At 31.7% G+C, this 14,600-nt stretch overlaps 1 protein-coding gene across 1 annotated transcript; it reads left to right on the forward strand.

Moving 5' to 3' along the window:
- The first annotated feature begins 9,766 nt into the window (after window positions 1-9,766).
- On the forward strand, window positions 9,767-13,441 carry LOC126698532 (abscisic acid receptor PYL8). The gene is made up of 3 exons (XM_050395831.1): window positions 9,767-10,170; window positions 11,118-11,333; window positions 12,754-13,441. Exons 1-3 carry the CDS (start codon window positions 10,021-10,023, stop codon window positions 12,970-12,972), a joined length of 585 nt encoding a protein of 194 aa, XP_050251788.1. The 5' UTR covers window positions 9,767-10,020; the 3' UTR covers window positions 12,973-13,441.
- The last annotated feature ends 1,159 nt before the right edge of the window (window positions 13,442-14,600 follow it).

Here is a 14,600-nt window from a genome sequence, read left to right on the forward strand (position 1 = left end):
TTTTGGCTACATATGCTGTGAATTATTATTTATTAATCTATTAGTCAGTGGATGCTGCTTTGGTGTTAACTTAATTGTCGACAAGTGAAATGATGCTTATTAATATTTTAGTCACATTCATGATTTCTTAATTCTGTAATTCATTGAAATTGATTCTCCTACTTTTATTAGTGTACGGATCTCCAGCCCCTATCTGCTGTATTTTCTCAATAAATAAATAAATAAATATTTATATATAAAGTTTAAATTAAGTTACACTTGATCTAATTTTAAGTAATGTTACACTATTCGGTATTTCTTTATTGGATGTAAATTTTAATAAATCCACCATTAGATTAGATTCTTTTCTTACATTCTACATGTTTGCAAAATTTCATGATGATCTAAAATCAATAACTATGTCATCAATCATGAATTTAAATTTTAAGTTTTTTTTTAAAAAAAAATTGTCTATAAAAGATGGGCTTCTAGATCGAGCAGTTAATAACATTCGATTGCCACGAAACTTGACATATATGTTAAGAACATAAAAAACATATAATCTAACAGTATGATTTTTGAAATATTAATCTAATAAAAAGCTATTAGGTGGTGTAACATTATATAAATGTACACCATAATCATAGACTAAATGTGGTGGTTTATCTTATTCTGTAGTATAAAATTAAAAATTATAGGGGAAAAATTTTAATGAATGCAACATATACAACATTTTGTATAGATTAGCCAATCAATCAATCTTCAAAAAACTCGTGGGATTGCGTAACCATATGTTCACTTGAATCACACCACTTCTCATCAATTAGCCAATTTACTATTAGAATAAACATTCGATTAATTTTTTATTTTAATATTGATGAATTGCATCAACACTTTCTTTTCTATTAAACTAAACATCAATTAATTTATTTATTTTAATATTGAAATGCACCTTATCAAAGGACCACATTTTGCCTCCTTATGCCGCTTTAAAAACAAGCGCATGGATAACGATTTTAAATCCCATAAAAGACTTTAGAGGTGGCATAACACAACTCACAATTTTATAAGAAATATTAGAATCAATGTCATAGATTCAGGTCGCTAGAGTATCATATTGTAAGGAGGGATTGTTAGAAGAGACCACAATTCGGCTCCCTATGACCACTTCAAAAATAAGTCCATAGGATGTGATGTTCAATATCATAAAAGATTTTAGTGTATCTTATTCATCACTAATTAATTTATAAGGTGGAGTGACACAGCTCGTACAATAGTTTGAACCAAGAAATATGAGTACATTCTTCAAATAAAGAGCTTTTGTTTTTTTGAGTAAACATCGTTTCTCTCTTTTTTTGAGAGATTCATTACCCGTGTATCTATACAATAAATAGTTGTGAGAACCATGGCATTCACTTTCTTTGAAGGGGTAATCTTCAGTTTCTCGTTAAACATTTTTTCAATAATTTAATTTTTGCCCATGATAGAATGACTCCTCCATTGCAGCCAAAAGCTCCTGGCTAGCCTAACTTTCTGTGATCATGATCCAAGATAATAGTAAATGACGCCTTTTTTGGGGTAAATAGTCGTAAATGACCTTTAACACTTTACATTTTTTAATATATATATATATATATATATATATATATATATATTTAAAAAATTGAAGAGAGAAAGAGATAGAAAACCAAAGAATATGAGAGTTCCATATTCTAAGGTTTTTATTCTCCCACGATTATTTTTTTTGTAAATTTTTTTAAGACCTTTTTCTCTCTCTCCCTGTGTTAAAATATTTAGTATTCTCAAAAAAAAAAAAAAAATATGAACATTATCTTTTTTCCTTTTAAAATGTGTACATCAATATATTAATCGTAAATATTAAATAAAGCAGTGGATGTAAAATGAGTGTAAGAGAATATTCTCTTATTCCCTTTGCTTATTTGCCTTGTGATGCATCCAAAACTTTAATGGCGTAAATGATACGTAAGAGCTCCATTGTCTATGCTTCTCGGAAACTTTTTGCCTTTCTTGTTAGTAATGACACCTGAATTTAATTGTCTTGGCTTGTTGGAAACCTTGGCACCTTTCTTCGTAGTACAATTTCTGTCTTACAAACGAAGCAATACGATGCAATTTATTTATACTTAATAAAGTGCGTGTGTGAGTTATTATTATTATTATTATTATTTTGAATAAAGCGTATGTTCTTATGATTCTGTAGCTTTTGTTTCTTTTTAGGCGTTACAGTGCAACATATTGTAACATTGATGTTGATACTTTGATCACACGACAATTCAGTTTTACCAATTAATTACACTTATCATGTCTCCATAAACGCAAACTTATTTACGGTAAAAAATTAAAAATCTCTCGTTACAATTTCGTTCTTAAACTGGTTGATAGAAATTAGAACCTTTGGACTCACGACGTGTCCTTTAAGTCTGTGTTCTTCAAGTCCATTGAACCCAGCACTTGAATGTCCCCAAAAGAATGGAGTTTGGTTCCTTGAACTAACCAAATTACCTGGCCCTGAAAATGCCTCATACCAACAACCATTAATTCCTTTGTTAATTGCTCTTTTGTTTGGGTTAAAAGGACATGCAATTCCACAGCCCATACTGCTGCCATAAGTTCTCTTTGCATTCCTTTTAGTCTTTTTATTTCAATATATTCTCCAGCTTATTGTTGCCTGTACTACAAATGCCACTTTGTTACGAGGAACTGCTACGTTCACATAGAACCTGAACCTCCAGTTTCTACGGACTAATATTCTCAACCATGATAAATTGTTCCCTAAAATCCTCAACAATGCTAGATTTAAAAACAAAATAAATTTATGGAGGCATTGTGCATGACCTAAAGTGAAGATATATACCTAACTTCGTACTAATAAATTCCCTGCAATCTAGCTTATGGAATTTAGATTTTTGAACCTGACAAGTGTCATAACCTACAATGCATGTTTTGCATAAATGGGTTTGATTTTCTTAGTAAACATTATCGCCAACTTTTTCAGAGAATCATAGGCATATGTCTAGCCTATTTGTAGTTGCAGAAGATAAAGAATCCGAACACGCACCTTCTGTAAATGGAAGCCATCAATTTCTCAAAAAGTACTTCTCTCTAGTATGATATTGATGAGAATTCATGTCTTATTATATAGATGAGTTTTTTTTTTTTTTTAATAATATAAAACTTCAACCTATGACGTCAAATTCATGAAGATTACTTTTATCATCATGCTAAGATACTAATCTGGTGTAAGTGAAATTTGAATCCAAATCACAAAAATTTTTACCAATTAAGATAACTAGAAACCATGATTCGATTCTAAATGAGAAAACAGCGAAATCAATGTCAAAATAAATCCCTCAAGTTTTGAACATAAACCATAGGTTGCTTAGACAATATTCATCTAATGTCAAGAATATGACAATTAATGTTCTCTCAAGCCGAATTTATGAACATAAAGCCAACTTGAAGTTTGAACAATCTCAGTGATTTAGATAGTTGAGCTACTATTCTCCAAATGAATTATTGATTCATCTACTAATACTTTGGAATCGACCTGCAATCCAACTTACGATAAAGCCCTCGGTTGAGCTACTATTCTCCAAATAAATTATTGATACATCTAATAATACATTGTAGGATGAAAAGAATAGTCGTGCATATCACTACAGGATTCTAAATCAACTCTCTTGGGAGATCTCATGTAGTCATGTTTAAACTTTAGAGAGTTGAGTAGATCTTCATCAATTATAGAATTTATTAACTGTAATCGATCATTTAATTTCCGGTTTATATTATTATTATTATCAGCTTAGGGGTAAGAGCATACGTGTTATTCTAACCTAAATGGGAGAATAAAGTATTACAAACCATTAAATTGTCTTCTCAAAAAAAAAAAAAAAAAAAAAACCATTAAATTGGGTTTGAGGATTCATTTATGTGTTGCAAAGGTGTTAAGCATACCGCAACATCCACTTAATAATGGCTATCCTATTTCTACCATTTTGGCCGGAGTCTCAACTCCAAAATTTACAAGGTGTACAGCTTACAATTTTTTAGACCATAACTAAAAATAAAATAAAATAAAGAAAATAGAGATTACCTTATATAAAGGTTTTTTTTTTTTTTTTTTAATTATATATGTTAATTTAGGCCCTAGCTCGACTTACAATTGATTTTAACAAATTTTACTTAACTAAGTGATTGATTAATCCAATTCCAATTTCATGCATCATGGATAAACAATTAAATATAGTAAAAACTATCAGTAAATAAAACTCAACACACACAAAGATTACGGAGAGAAATCTGCCAGGGACAAAAAACTCTTTGAGGCCTTGCCTAATAAACAGAGTTAAATGATTAGCGAGGGGTTGGTGAGACATTCTATTTGAAACTTGCTTGATATAACGTACCGAACAAAAGTATTTTTTGACCACCTCTAGCCCAAATGCTACACATATAAAAACCCCTTATGTTGATCCTAATCTCCAAAGAAGGAAGATGGCTATTGAAATACAAAGAAAACCCAATGAACCCATTCCTTGTCTTCTAACCCCTTCCAATTAAACTGTCCATGAGAGGAGGTTTCCATCCAAACAATAAGGTTGCCTAGTGAGTGTATTCAAAAGTACTTCCTAAAATTAACCACAAAGAAATGACAAAAACCTTCAAGTGGCCTTTAGGTAACTAAGAGATTGATTTTACGGTCGGCGAGCAGAATTGGACCATTATAAAGATGTAGGCTTGATCAACAATTACACAACAAAAATGGGGAGCTCAAATAAAATATGACAATATCTGATTACATGTATTGGAGGTCTTGTAAGTTAGCTTGTATCTCAACTTTTTTTTTAATAATGGATTTGACATTCCACGTTTAGATATGATATAAATGGGGTTGCTGTTCGACTCCACTTGGATGCATGAGTTAGGTTACTTAAATAGTTAAATTAATTAGAAGAAAATGGTAAATCTTTTATTTTTTTCAAGTTTGAAGTACACGTTCTCTAGCTTTCGAATGTACAATAAATGCAATCACCCCCACTTATAGTGACCAACTGACCATCCTAAAGCCATTAGACACTGCTAACTACATTCACATAGAACCAACAAGGTCTACTAATATTCTCAGCCTAAAGAAATTATTCCCTAAACAAAATGCTCGTTTAGAAACAAAGCATTTGTTATAGAGAGAAAGAAGAGCCTCGGAGACATGACACAATTATGCTCAAGGATGCTTGATTTGGATGTGAACGATTTGTACTTCACTCTATACACGGATTCTGTGCAACTCTAGTCCATGAAACTGAGAAACCGGACATTTACGTATATAATTTCTGCATAAACAGGCTCCGTTTATTAAAAAAAGGCTTTATATTTTTTATGGTCCGGTTAATCCATTTTAGAAAATTGTTTATAGAACATTGAAAAAAATTAGTCACTTTTTAATTTTCTCATAAAAAATTTCTTAAAATAGTTTACTAATATATGTCCTGAGACTATGCATTATTAAAACCTTATTTTTTAAGGTTAAGACAATCATACTCATATTTTTAGTCTAAATATCTAGGAAGTGACCTTATATTATAAGTGTCTAAACCAATTCACTTGACATGACACAGACATGTCATGAATCTAAAAATGAAAATGTGACATTTATGTATCCTATACAATGTATTGGACCACTGACAATTGCTTAAATTGTTTTTTTTCTAGATAATCACAACCTATGTAAGATATGCATACGTTACATAATCTTATCTCTTAACCAAGGTCATTTATGAGAAGTCATAAATAACTTCTTATCTCTAAATTGACAAGTTTGGTAATACAAAACACTTGTTAGCTAGATTCCTATATTGGCAATTGAGTGAGGGCTATGCCTCTAATATGAGAATAGTTCCTTTTTAAAGCAGAATCATGGATAACCCAAAAGATCCAACTAAGATTTTGAACTCTCATAGTGATATTTGATGATTTGTTTTGTTACAACTATTATACAATGTAACACTATTGGAAATGTTTATCTACAAAGATGAAATCCACCAAATACCAACTTTCAATGAAACCTTCACTATTTTAGTCCGGCAGATTAAATGAAAATCGATCTGCTACGATAAATTATTAATTCACATCCATATCTGGGGTGAAAGGAGGGTCATGCATGACGAAATTGGACACAAAATCCAAGATATTGATTTTGACAAGTGAAATTTGGTGGTTGAAACGAAGACTTGATGCGGTATTTTATCAAAAAAAAAGAAGACTTGATGCGGTATGCATTCATACGCATGGTCTAGACTCTAGTGCATGCAAATTAATGCAGAAAGGTTAATGTATTTAAGTGTCTTAATCAATTGTCATTTTCGTTTGGTAAAGTTTCAATTTTTGTCATTTTTGTCATTTTAGTCATGATACATCTGACTTCCTCTCTATGAAATCTTTTTACCTACTCTTAAGCTAGAACTAGAAGAACATTCTCAACTATAATTCTTCCTAGAATAAAAGCTGCTTGAATATTACTGGCAAATTCCACAATACCCTTCAACCTATTTCAACCTATTTGCCAAAGTCTTAATTATGCACTTGTATACTATGTTGTAGCAAAATATAGGCCTAAAATCTGCCATGTAGGATGGATTAGATACAATAGGAACTAGCATAACAATCTGATTTGGACTGGTCCTGTACCATTACCCCCATTTACATTCATAAAATATTTTTACCATTTTAACTTTTTAACTTTTTCTCACTTTTTTTAATTATTTAATGATTAAGATTGAAAGTTATTTTTTTAACTCTCAATCTCAATTATTAAAAACTATTGCATCAGATTCAATATCCTAGGTATTGCACCATCTCAATCCATAACAATCATTAGCATTCACCTCTTTCAAGAGCTTACTCAAGAAGAAGAAATCTTGTACTGCCCTTACTAGTAGGACCAGGAGACTTATCAGCCTTAAAGGAAAACATAGGGTTTGTTTGGTCCCTACATCCCTACTCCCTATTTTAAATTTTGTATTTTTATAAACTATTTTTTTTAGGTGTTTTGAATAAAGGTTTTACTGATGTATGTCTTTAAGGCATATATTAATAAATTATTTTAAGAAATGAGTTTTACTAACGTATGATCTTAGAGCATATATTACTAAACTATTTTAGGAAAAATTTTATCAAGAATTGAAAAAGTTGTCAAAATTTTTAACAATTTTTTCAATTTTTGAAAAAAAAAAATCTAAAATGGATTGTTAACGTATACTCTTAACTGGACCCTTCTAATAAGCATTTTTATGGAAAAATGAAAAAATGACTAATTTTTTTTAAAAGTATTTTTCAAATTCCCATAAAAAATTTCTTAAAATGAATAATTAATATATGTCTAAGGGCATATATTAATTGGATCCTTTATTTCTCTTATTAATAATAATAATAATAATAGCAACAGCAACAAACTTGCCATCCATCACCACAACTTGCGACCTACCATCTCATCCCACAAAAGTCACAACTCACAATAACAATAAAGACGCTACATGGAATTTAGTCGAATCACCCGGCCATCGTGACCTAGAGAGAGAGAATAAAATAACAAAATATTACAAAAATGCCATCAACTTATTTACAAAAGTTCCATCCCAAAAAAAGAAAAAATGTAGAACAGTTTTCATAAAACTATTTTCCAAAATAATGTCAGAGAACAGTATTCTGAAAATTGTTTTAAGAAAAGAGTAGCCAAACAACTAAAACTTTATATAGTGAGACCTACCAATTTTTGTTTTTAAATACAGAAAACTATTTTCTTTTTAAATGGGATACCAACCAGGCACTATAATATTTCTAGCAGGAGCTCTACTTGATGGTTAGGAATGGAGTAATCCAAGCTTTGTCCAATGATGGAAACGTCAAAGTAGCAAGTGATAGGTGAACCTAGCTAGCACTTTTTATTTTTCTTAAAACTTTTTTTTTGCATAATATATCCTCAAAACTTTTAGTCAGAGACTAATCATTATTCGCAACAGATAAGCCCATAGTGGGATAAATCGTTGGCCTAGAATTTTTTTTCAAAATACAAATAGTCAAACTCAAACTAAAGAGCACACTTAATTGAATCCTATAAAAACACCTTAAAACCAAGTGCCAACTAACTCGGGTTTTTTTTTTTTTTGGCTGAATAAGAGCCAACTAACTCGGCTTACAAGCTACTAATTGCATTCTTATCATTTCTAACCATTTCCACCTTTGTGAACTCCAAAGTTCAGCCATATGTTTCTAGACTATACTTTTACAAAGACTCCTCAGCCCATTCTACTTCTCTAATCAAAATTATTGTTGCTGTCCCTCTTATTTGACCAGTTAATAACAGTCAATACAGGAAGGTCCATCACCTCCTAATCATATAGACACTGACAGATCAATCACCCTTCACATCCTTAACTTCGCAATGAATAAACTGATTGGACTGTTTGAACCTTCCTGATACTTATTGTTCCACTAAATCCACACTCTTCCCAACTAGATCAAGACAGTCAAAATTATGTGAGTACTGTAACTTAACATATTAGTATATACTATTATTTTTAACGAAAATATTCAAAGATTAAATTTATCCACCCTTGACTATTGATATATTAAAAAAAAAAGTCAAAATTACCTTTAAAAAGTCATGAATTTTGTAATTTAATTAGTATCTCTTAGTAGTGTTTTTAATAAAGACATTCAAAATTTAAATTTACTGTTTGTAACTATCGAAAAACTACTTAAAAAAAAGTCAAGAATTTTATAGTTTAATTTTGATAATGTAAGACAAATATCTAGACTTATATGATCCCTTATGAGAATCTAAAATTTTTTCAAGCCCCACAATAATACACATAGAATATAGTTATTGATTTCAAACATGTAGAGTATACAAATAAAATCTAATCTAACAATAGATTTGTTAAAATTTACATTCTATAAAAAAAAATATTTAGTAACGTAACATAACTTATATAAGATGTAACTTGAACTTAACCTTATGTAAATATTACTATATGGATATTGTATTCTAAGTTAATTTAGTTTATTAATAAATTCTTTCTTACTTATTCAGCAACAATTAGTAAATAAATACATATATATATATATATATATTCTATTTTTCTTGTACTTGAAAAAATCTGCCATTTTTTCTTTCTTTCTTTCATTTGAAAAATTAAATGTATTTTCCCACTTCCTTTTATCCTAAAGTTTCTAATATAATTGGAGCCCAAAAATTGCCTCAAATGGATATAAATAAATAAAAATTAAATTAAATTTTTTAAATTTGGGAAACCCAATGGATATACATCAAAATATATACATCAAAAATGGTACAAAAGTTAGATGCTGCTATCAATAATAAAAATGGGTGACATCCACAATAGCTATAACCAAAATATCGCCCGTCATCTTTTCTGTCTAAAGACAAAACAAAAAAAAAAAAAATATATATATATATATATATATATTTTTAATAAACGCACGCGTTAATTAAACGGAAAACCGAGGGCATTTCAGTCATAAAAAAAAAATACTAACAGCTAGACCTCTAGTAAAAGACAAAACCATGGCAATCTCGTAATTATAATCCAAACCAATAGCATTTTTGGAAATAAATAAATTTAAAAAAAAAAATTTAGTAGTAGTAGTTTTCAACTTTTTATTTTTTTAATAAAAAAAAAAACTGATCCAACTATATATTATAATACAATATTTTTTATTATTTATTATCTAATATTTTATTTTTATTCAGAGATAATAATAGAGAGGCTTAGAGGTAGGTCGGCTATGGCGGTGTGACTCTCAAACACACACTCACACACACATGCTCTTCTGAATTTCAAAGCTAGGCTTGGGTCTGATCGGAGATAGAGACGTCGTCGGTCGGTGATCGGAGTTTGGGTTTTCCGTCGAGTGAGTGAGAGAGAGGGCTTGTGATATGGTGGTTTGAGTGAGAAAAGCTGAGCTGAGCTGAGAGAGAGAGAGAGAGAATAGTGAAGAAAGATGAATGGGCATGGAGATAGTAATGGTGATGGAAATGGAAGGTTTAGCGGAGTGGAGTGGGATTACATTCGGAGACACCATCGCCATGAACCAGCTGATAATCAGTGTAGCTCAGCTCTCGTCAAACACATCAAAGCCCCAGTTCATCTCGTAAACTCTCTCTTTCTCTCTCTCTCTGTATGTGTATGTATATGCATATGTAGATTGGGGGGATTGATATGGAGACTTGTTAAGTTTTGTGAGCAAGGGATCGGAGTTTGAATTTGTGAAATTTTTTTTTTTTTTTTTTTTGGGTTGAGATTTCTGGTAATTTTCTCAATGTTTGACCTTGATTTTTGATACTGGGTCGATCTCGATCTGTGATTTTCTTTTTCCTTCCTTAGATTCATTTCTTGAGGGAAAGATTGCAAAGAAAGAGAAAGAAAGAAAGAAAGAAAAAAAAGATGCAATCTTTTTGTTGCTTAATTGATTAGGCACATAAATTTTGGGTGAAATCTGCATGCAAGTTTGGATTTTTTTTTTTTTCTTTCTTTTGGTAATGTTTATTTATGTTGGGTTTGATTGAAGTTTTTGGTTACTATAAAAGGTTTATGGGAAAGGGGTGGAATGGGATTTTTTTGTGAAGGTTTTTGCTATAAAGGTTTCTGTTTTGTTGTTTGTTTCTGTGGAATACTTAAAAGGGAAACAGTAAAGAAAGCTAGTCTTGAAATTTCCAATTTTGCGGTCGTGTTAAAATGGCAACTTCCTAGCTCAACTCAAGTCAATTGAACCTATTACATTATTCTGCATAAAGCTCTGTTTTTGAGTCTTAAAAAGTTTTTTTTTTTTTTTGCTTTCTCTATCTCCAACCAAATACTGGGTTATGCTGTGTTTGTTGGATTTCTTTAATGATTGAAACAAATTACATCAAATTTTGAAGGCTTAAGATGAGTCTGCATGTCTATATTGATGTCTTTTATGGTGAAGAAATGGGTTTCATTTGTTGAGAAGTTTAGCTCTTGAATGATTTTTCTTTTTTTGGGAAACTTGATGGTTGAAATGTTGTGTTTTGGGTTTGCAGATTTCTTTCTGACATTTTCTTTCATTCATGTAACCAGGTTTGGTCCTTAGTGAGGAGATTTGACCAACCGCAGAAATACAAGCCGTTTGTTAGCAGGTGTGTTGCGCAGGGGAACCTTGAGATTGGGAGTCTCAGAGAAGTAGATGTTAAGTCTGGACTTCCTGCAACTACAAGCACAGAAAGATTGGAACTTCTTGATGATGAAGAGCATATACTCAGCATCAGGATAGTTGGGGGAGATCATAGGCTTAGGGTATGGAATCTCTTTTCTTTTCTGATTTAACCCTTTCTTCGCCTTTTTTTTTTTTCAATAAAAAAAAAAAAAAAAAAAAAAAAAGATGATCTCCACATACTATATAATTTTCCATCCCAAAATCAACTTGAAGAAATTTGCTTCTTGATGTGCATGTATTGAGAAATTACTGAACATCTAGCATTACTCTTTGCTCTGCACCAATGAGTATTTTATTTCAGTACTGCAGTTTTTGCTTTGTACCGTGCAATTTTTTGGTTTTAGTTGAAATTTACCAGATTAGAAGAAGTTATGTGCTCAAGATGTACAAAGCATGAGCTATGAGGACAGTATGCTTCTCTACTAAATGTTGAGATTACTGAAAATTGGGTGGTTCACCTGGCATATGTTGATACCAAAATGAGAGTTTTGCCGTTTTGAAGCAGTCCTTAATTAGAGTTGTTTGGACTATAATATATTTCTAATATATTGTTTGAGTGGGTTAAGATAAACCCAGTAAATGCTGTCAGTTATTGTCCGAATCTTTCATCAATTTTTCTTCTTGTGTTTTACTTATTTAAAAGATATGCTAGTGTTGTCCTTGATTTATGAATTTCAGTTTCTGAACTGATAGGAAGTGGTTGAATCTGGCCAATATGTTATATCTAGATCCAACTGATTTGTGCACTTGTCTGTGTGAATGCTGGACCTTTCTTTTTTTGATAATGCTGGAAGTCAATGGAAGTTTTTGATCATCAGCATTTGTCGAACATGCAATTGACCCAGGTGTTCAATGCAATAATTGTGTGGTGTCCATTCATTTGTTTCCACTTGAGGATAGTTCTAGACCCAATTTGGACTCTTCTGATTCAACTCAAACTCTTGTGCTCTTATAATTGATTTCGTTGGTTTTAAGAAAATTGTGAGCAGTTGAGAAATTTTCTAACCATGGAAATCCAGTGTGCTTTTTCTGATGATGATATCAGCTCCATGATTATAGTTTGAAAATTTTCTGTTGATTTTTATTTTGAATTTCAAGCCTGCTACATGGAGAGTTCATGTTTTTTCCAGCTAAAGTTGAATTGTGCCTTAATTTGGACTTTCCAGGGCCTTTGGGCCAATTGTGCACACACACGTGTCATGTGCTCTGGCAAAATTATGAAGTTGCTCTAGCTTAACGGAGTGAGCCTCTGCCCATGTTTCAGATCTTATTGTAAATGATTGTTTTTTATTGGTGGCTTAATTGCAGCTGTACTTGCATTATTTATCTATAACTCAATCATATTGACCAAATTTAATACCTTGAAGTTTCCATTAAGGAGCTTGGTAGGATAAGTTAGATCTAGTTTGCTTTATGGCTTGATCTTTTAGTTCTTTTGTTATTATGAAATAAGCCTAAAGGAGCCCAACCTATTTCTTTTTCTTTGGCTGGTTTTTTCAGAACTATTCTTCCATTATTTCCCTCCATCCCGAGATCATTGATGGAAGACCAGGGACTCTCGTAATTGAATCGTTTGTGGTGGATGTGCCTGAAGGGAACACAAAGGATGAGACTTGCTACTTTGTTGAGGCCTTGATCAAGTGCAATCTCAAATCACTTGCTGATGTCTCAGAGCGGCTTGCAGTGCAGGACCGAACTGAACCCATTGATCGGCGCTGAAAATTGGGGCTAGGGATATAGTGGAGGCTAGGGCAGCCAAGGATGAAGCTTCCGAGGCTTTCGAAACTCGGAGGCTTTGGAGACAGACTGGCAATTATACTACTTCCTTCTTCATACATACTTGCACACTCTTGTCTGCTATGTTATTTGCCTTCCTTTTAAAAATTGTAGTCTGGTTTTCCTGTCTTTAGCAGATCAAGAACCACAGCTTTTATAAGAGTTTCAGGAACTTTTCATTAATGAAAATTATTAAAAAAAAAAAAAAAAAAAAAATGAAAAAGAAAAAAAAAGGCAAAAAAACGACAGTGTAGGTTCTCTCTTTTCTTCAGGCTTTTGTCCCAATTGCGGTATCCTTTTATGGTTGTATATATGTGCTGGAAAGAGATGATGTCTGTATATTTGGTTTCTGGTGTAGTAGTTTCTTGTTGCATTTAATTGAAGTCTTGTGAAAAGTTAGCAGTGAGTACTATATTCATCTGTACCCAATGTTACTGTCCATTATCCCCTATAGGCCATAAGACCTCTAATCTTGAAATGGTAAAATTGCAGGACATATGTTTGTGGATTCAGGTGCTGCTGTAAGGTTAGCTACTTACAAATTGTCATGTAAAGTTTTTGGTTTTCCACCAATAATTTGGAGATCTTCAATCTTGTCTCATAGGCTGCTTGCTGGTACCGCTGTAATGCGGCTTAGGAGAAACTGTAGTCATTGTGTAATTATAACCATTTGCCACAAGTTCATGACTCACATCACCTTCCCTCCTACTTGAAAAACCCCTAAAACTTGTTACTCCTTCTCTGCTGTCTTGTCTTTTCTTTTGAGATGGAACTTATTTTTGTACTTCTTACTGTAACATTTATGCTTTATGGATAGGTAATTAGTGGGTTGCTTCCTGTCAAAGGTTTATTTTATTGAGGTTATACTTGTAACCTTAAAGAATGGAATTCAAGTGGAGGAAAAAGAAATGCTTAAGCTATTGTGGATCTTCAATAGGAAGTATTAGGATTGGTTCCATACTAGTGCAACCTCTAATACTGGTTTAGAGGAAAATTCTGTCAATATAGGAGATTGTTGATTGTAAACAGTACTACTCTATTTTGTAATAACGGTCCAAATTTTTGGCAAGAGACCAGAGCATGATCTTAAAAAAACATTGGCATATTCTCAAGAATATTTAGGGTGCCTGCACTCAAGTTTTAGTAAATGCAAGCAATTACTCCAACTATTGGATTTTTAGAGGACAAAAATACCATTTTCTTGATTCATGTTGAAGTTGATACTCCAATTCCAAATTTTTTTTTTTAAAAAAAAATTTAAGGAATTGGAATCTAAAATCGTGGATATCTCTGATGAAAATATTAAAATTACCTAATTTCAAATAGTACTCAATCAATTAAGCTACAGGCTTTTGGCAAAAAATTTGTTGTTTTTTTTGTTGTCTTTTTTGGGGAGTTTTTATGAAAGATGGTCCAACTTTCTTTGACTCGTATTGATGCTGCTCAAATTAGAAATTTCCACATGGTGCTCAAAGGCAGAGGCTATCCGTGTCTCCTCAGACATGAGGAGCATATCATCATTGAAGCAACCAACATTGACACCATTCTAGTAATGTTCAACATAAATGAAT

The sequence above is a fragment of the Quercus robur genome, chromosome 9 (assembly GCF_932294415.1).
Source record: "Quercus robur chromosome 9, dhQueRobu3.1, whole genome shotgun sequence".
Classification (NCBI taxonomy): domain Eukaryota; kingdom Viridiplantae; phylum Streptophyta; class Magnoliopsida; order Fagales; family Fagaceae; genus Quercus; species Quercus robur.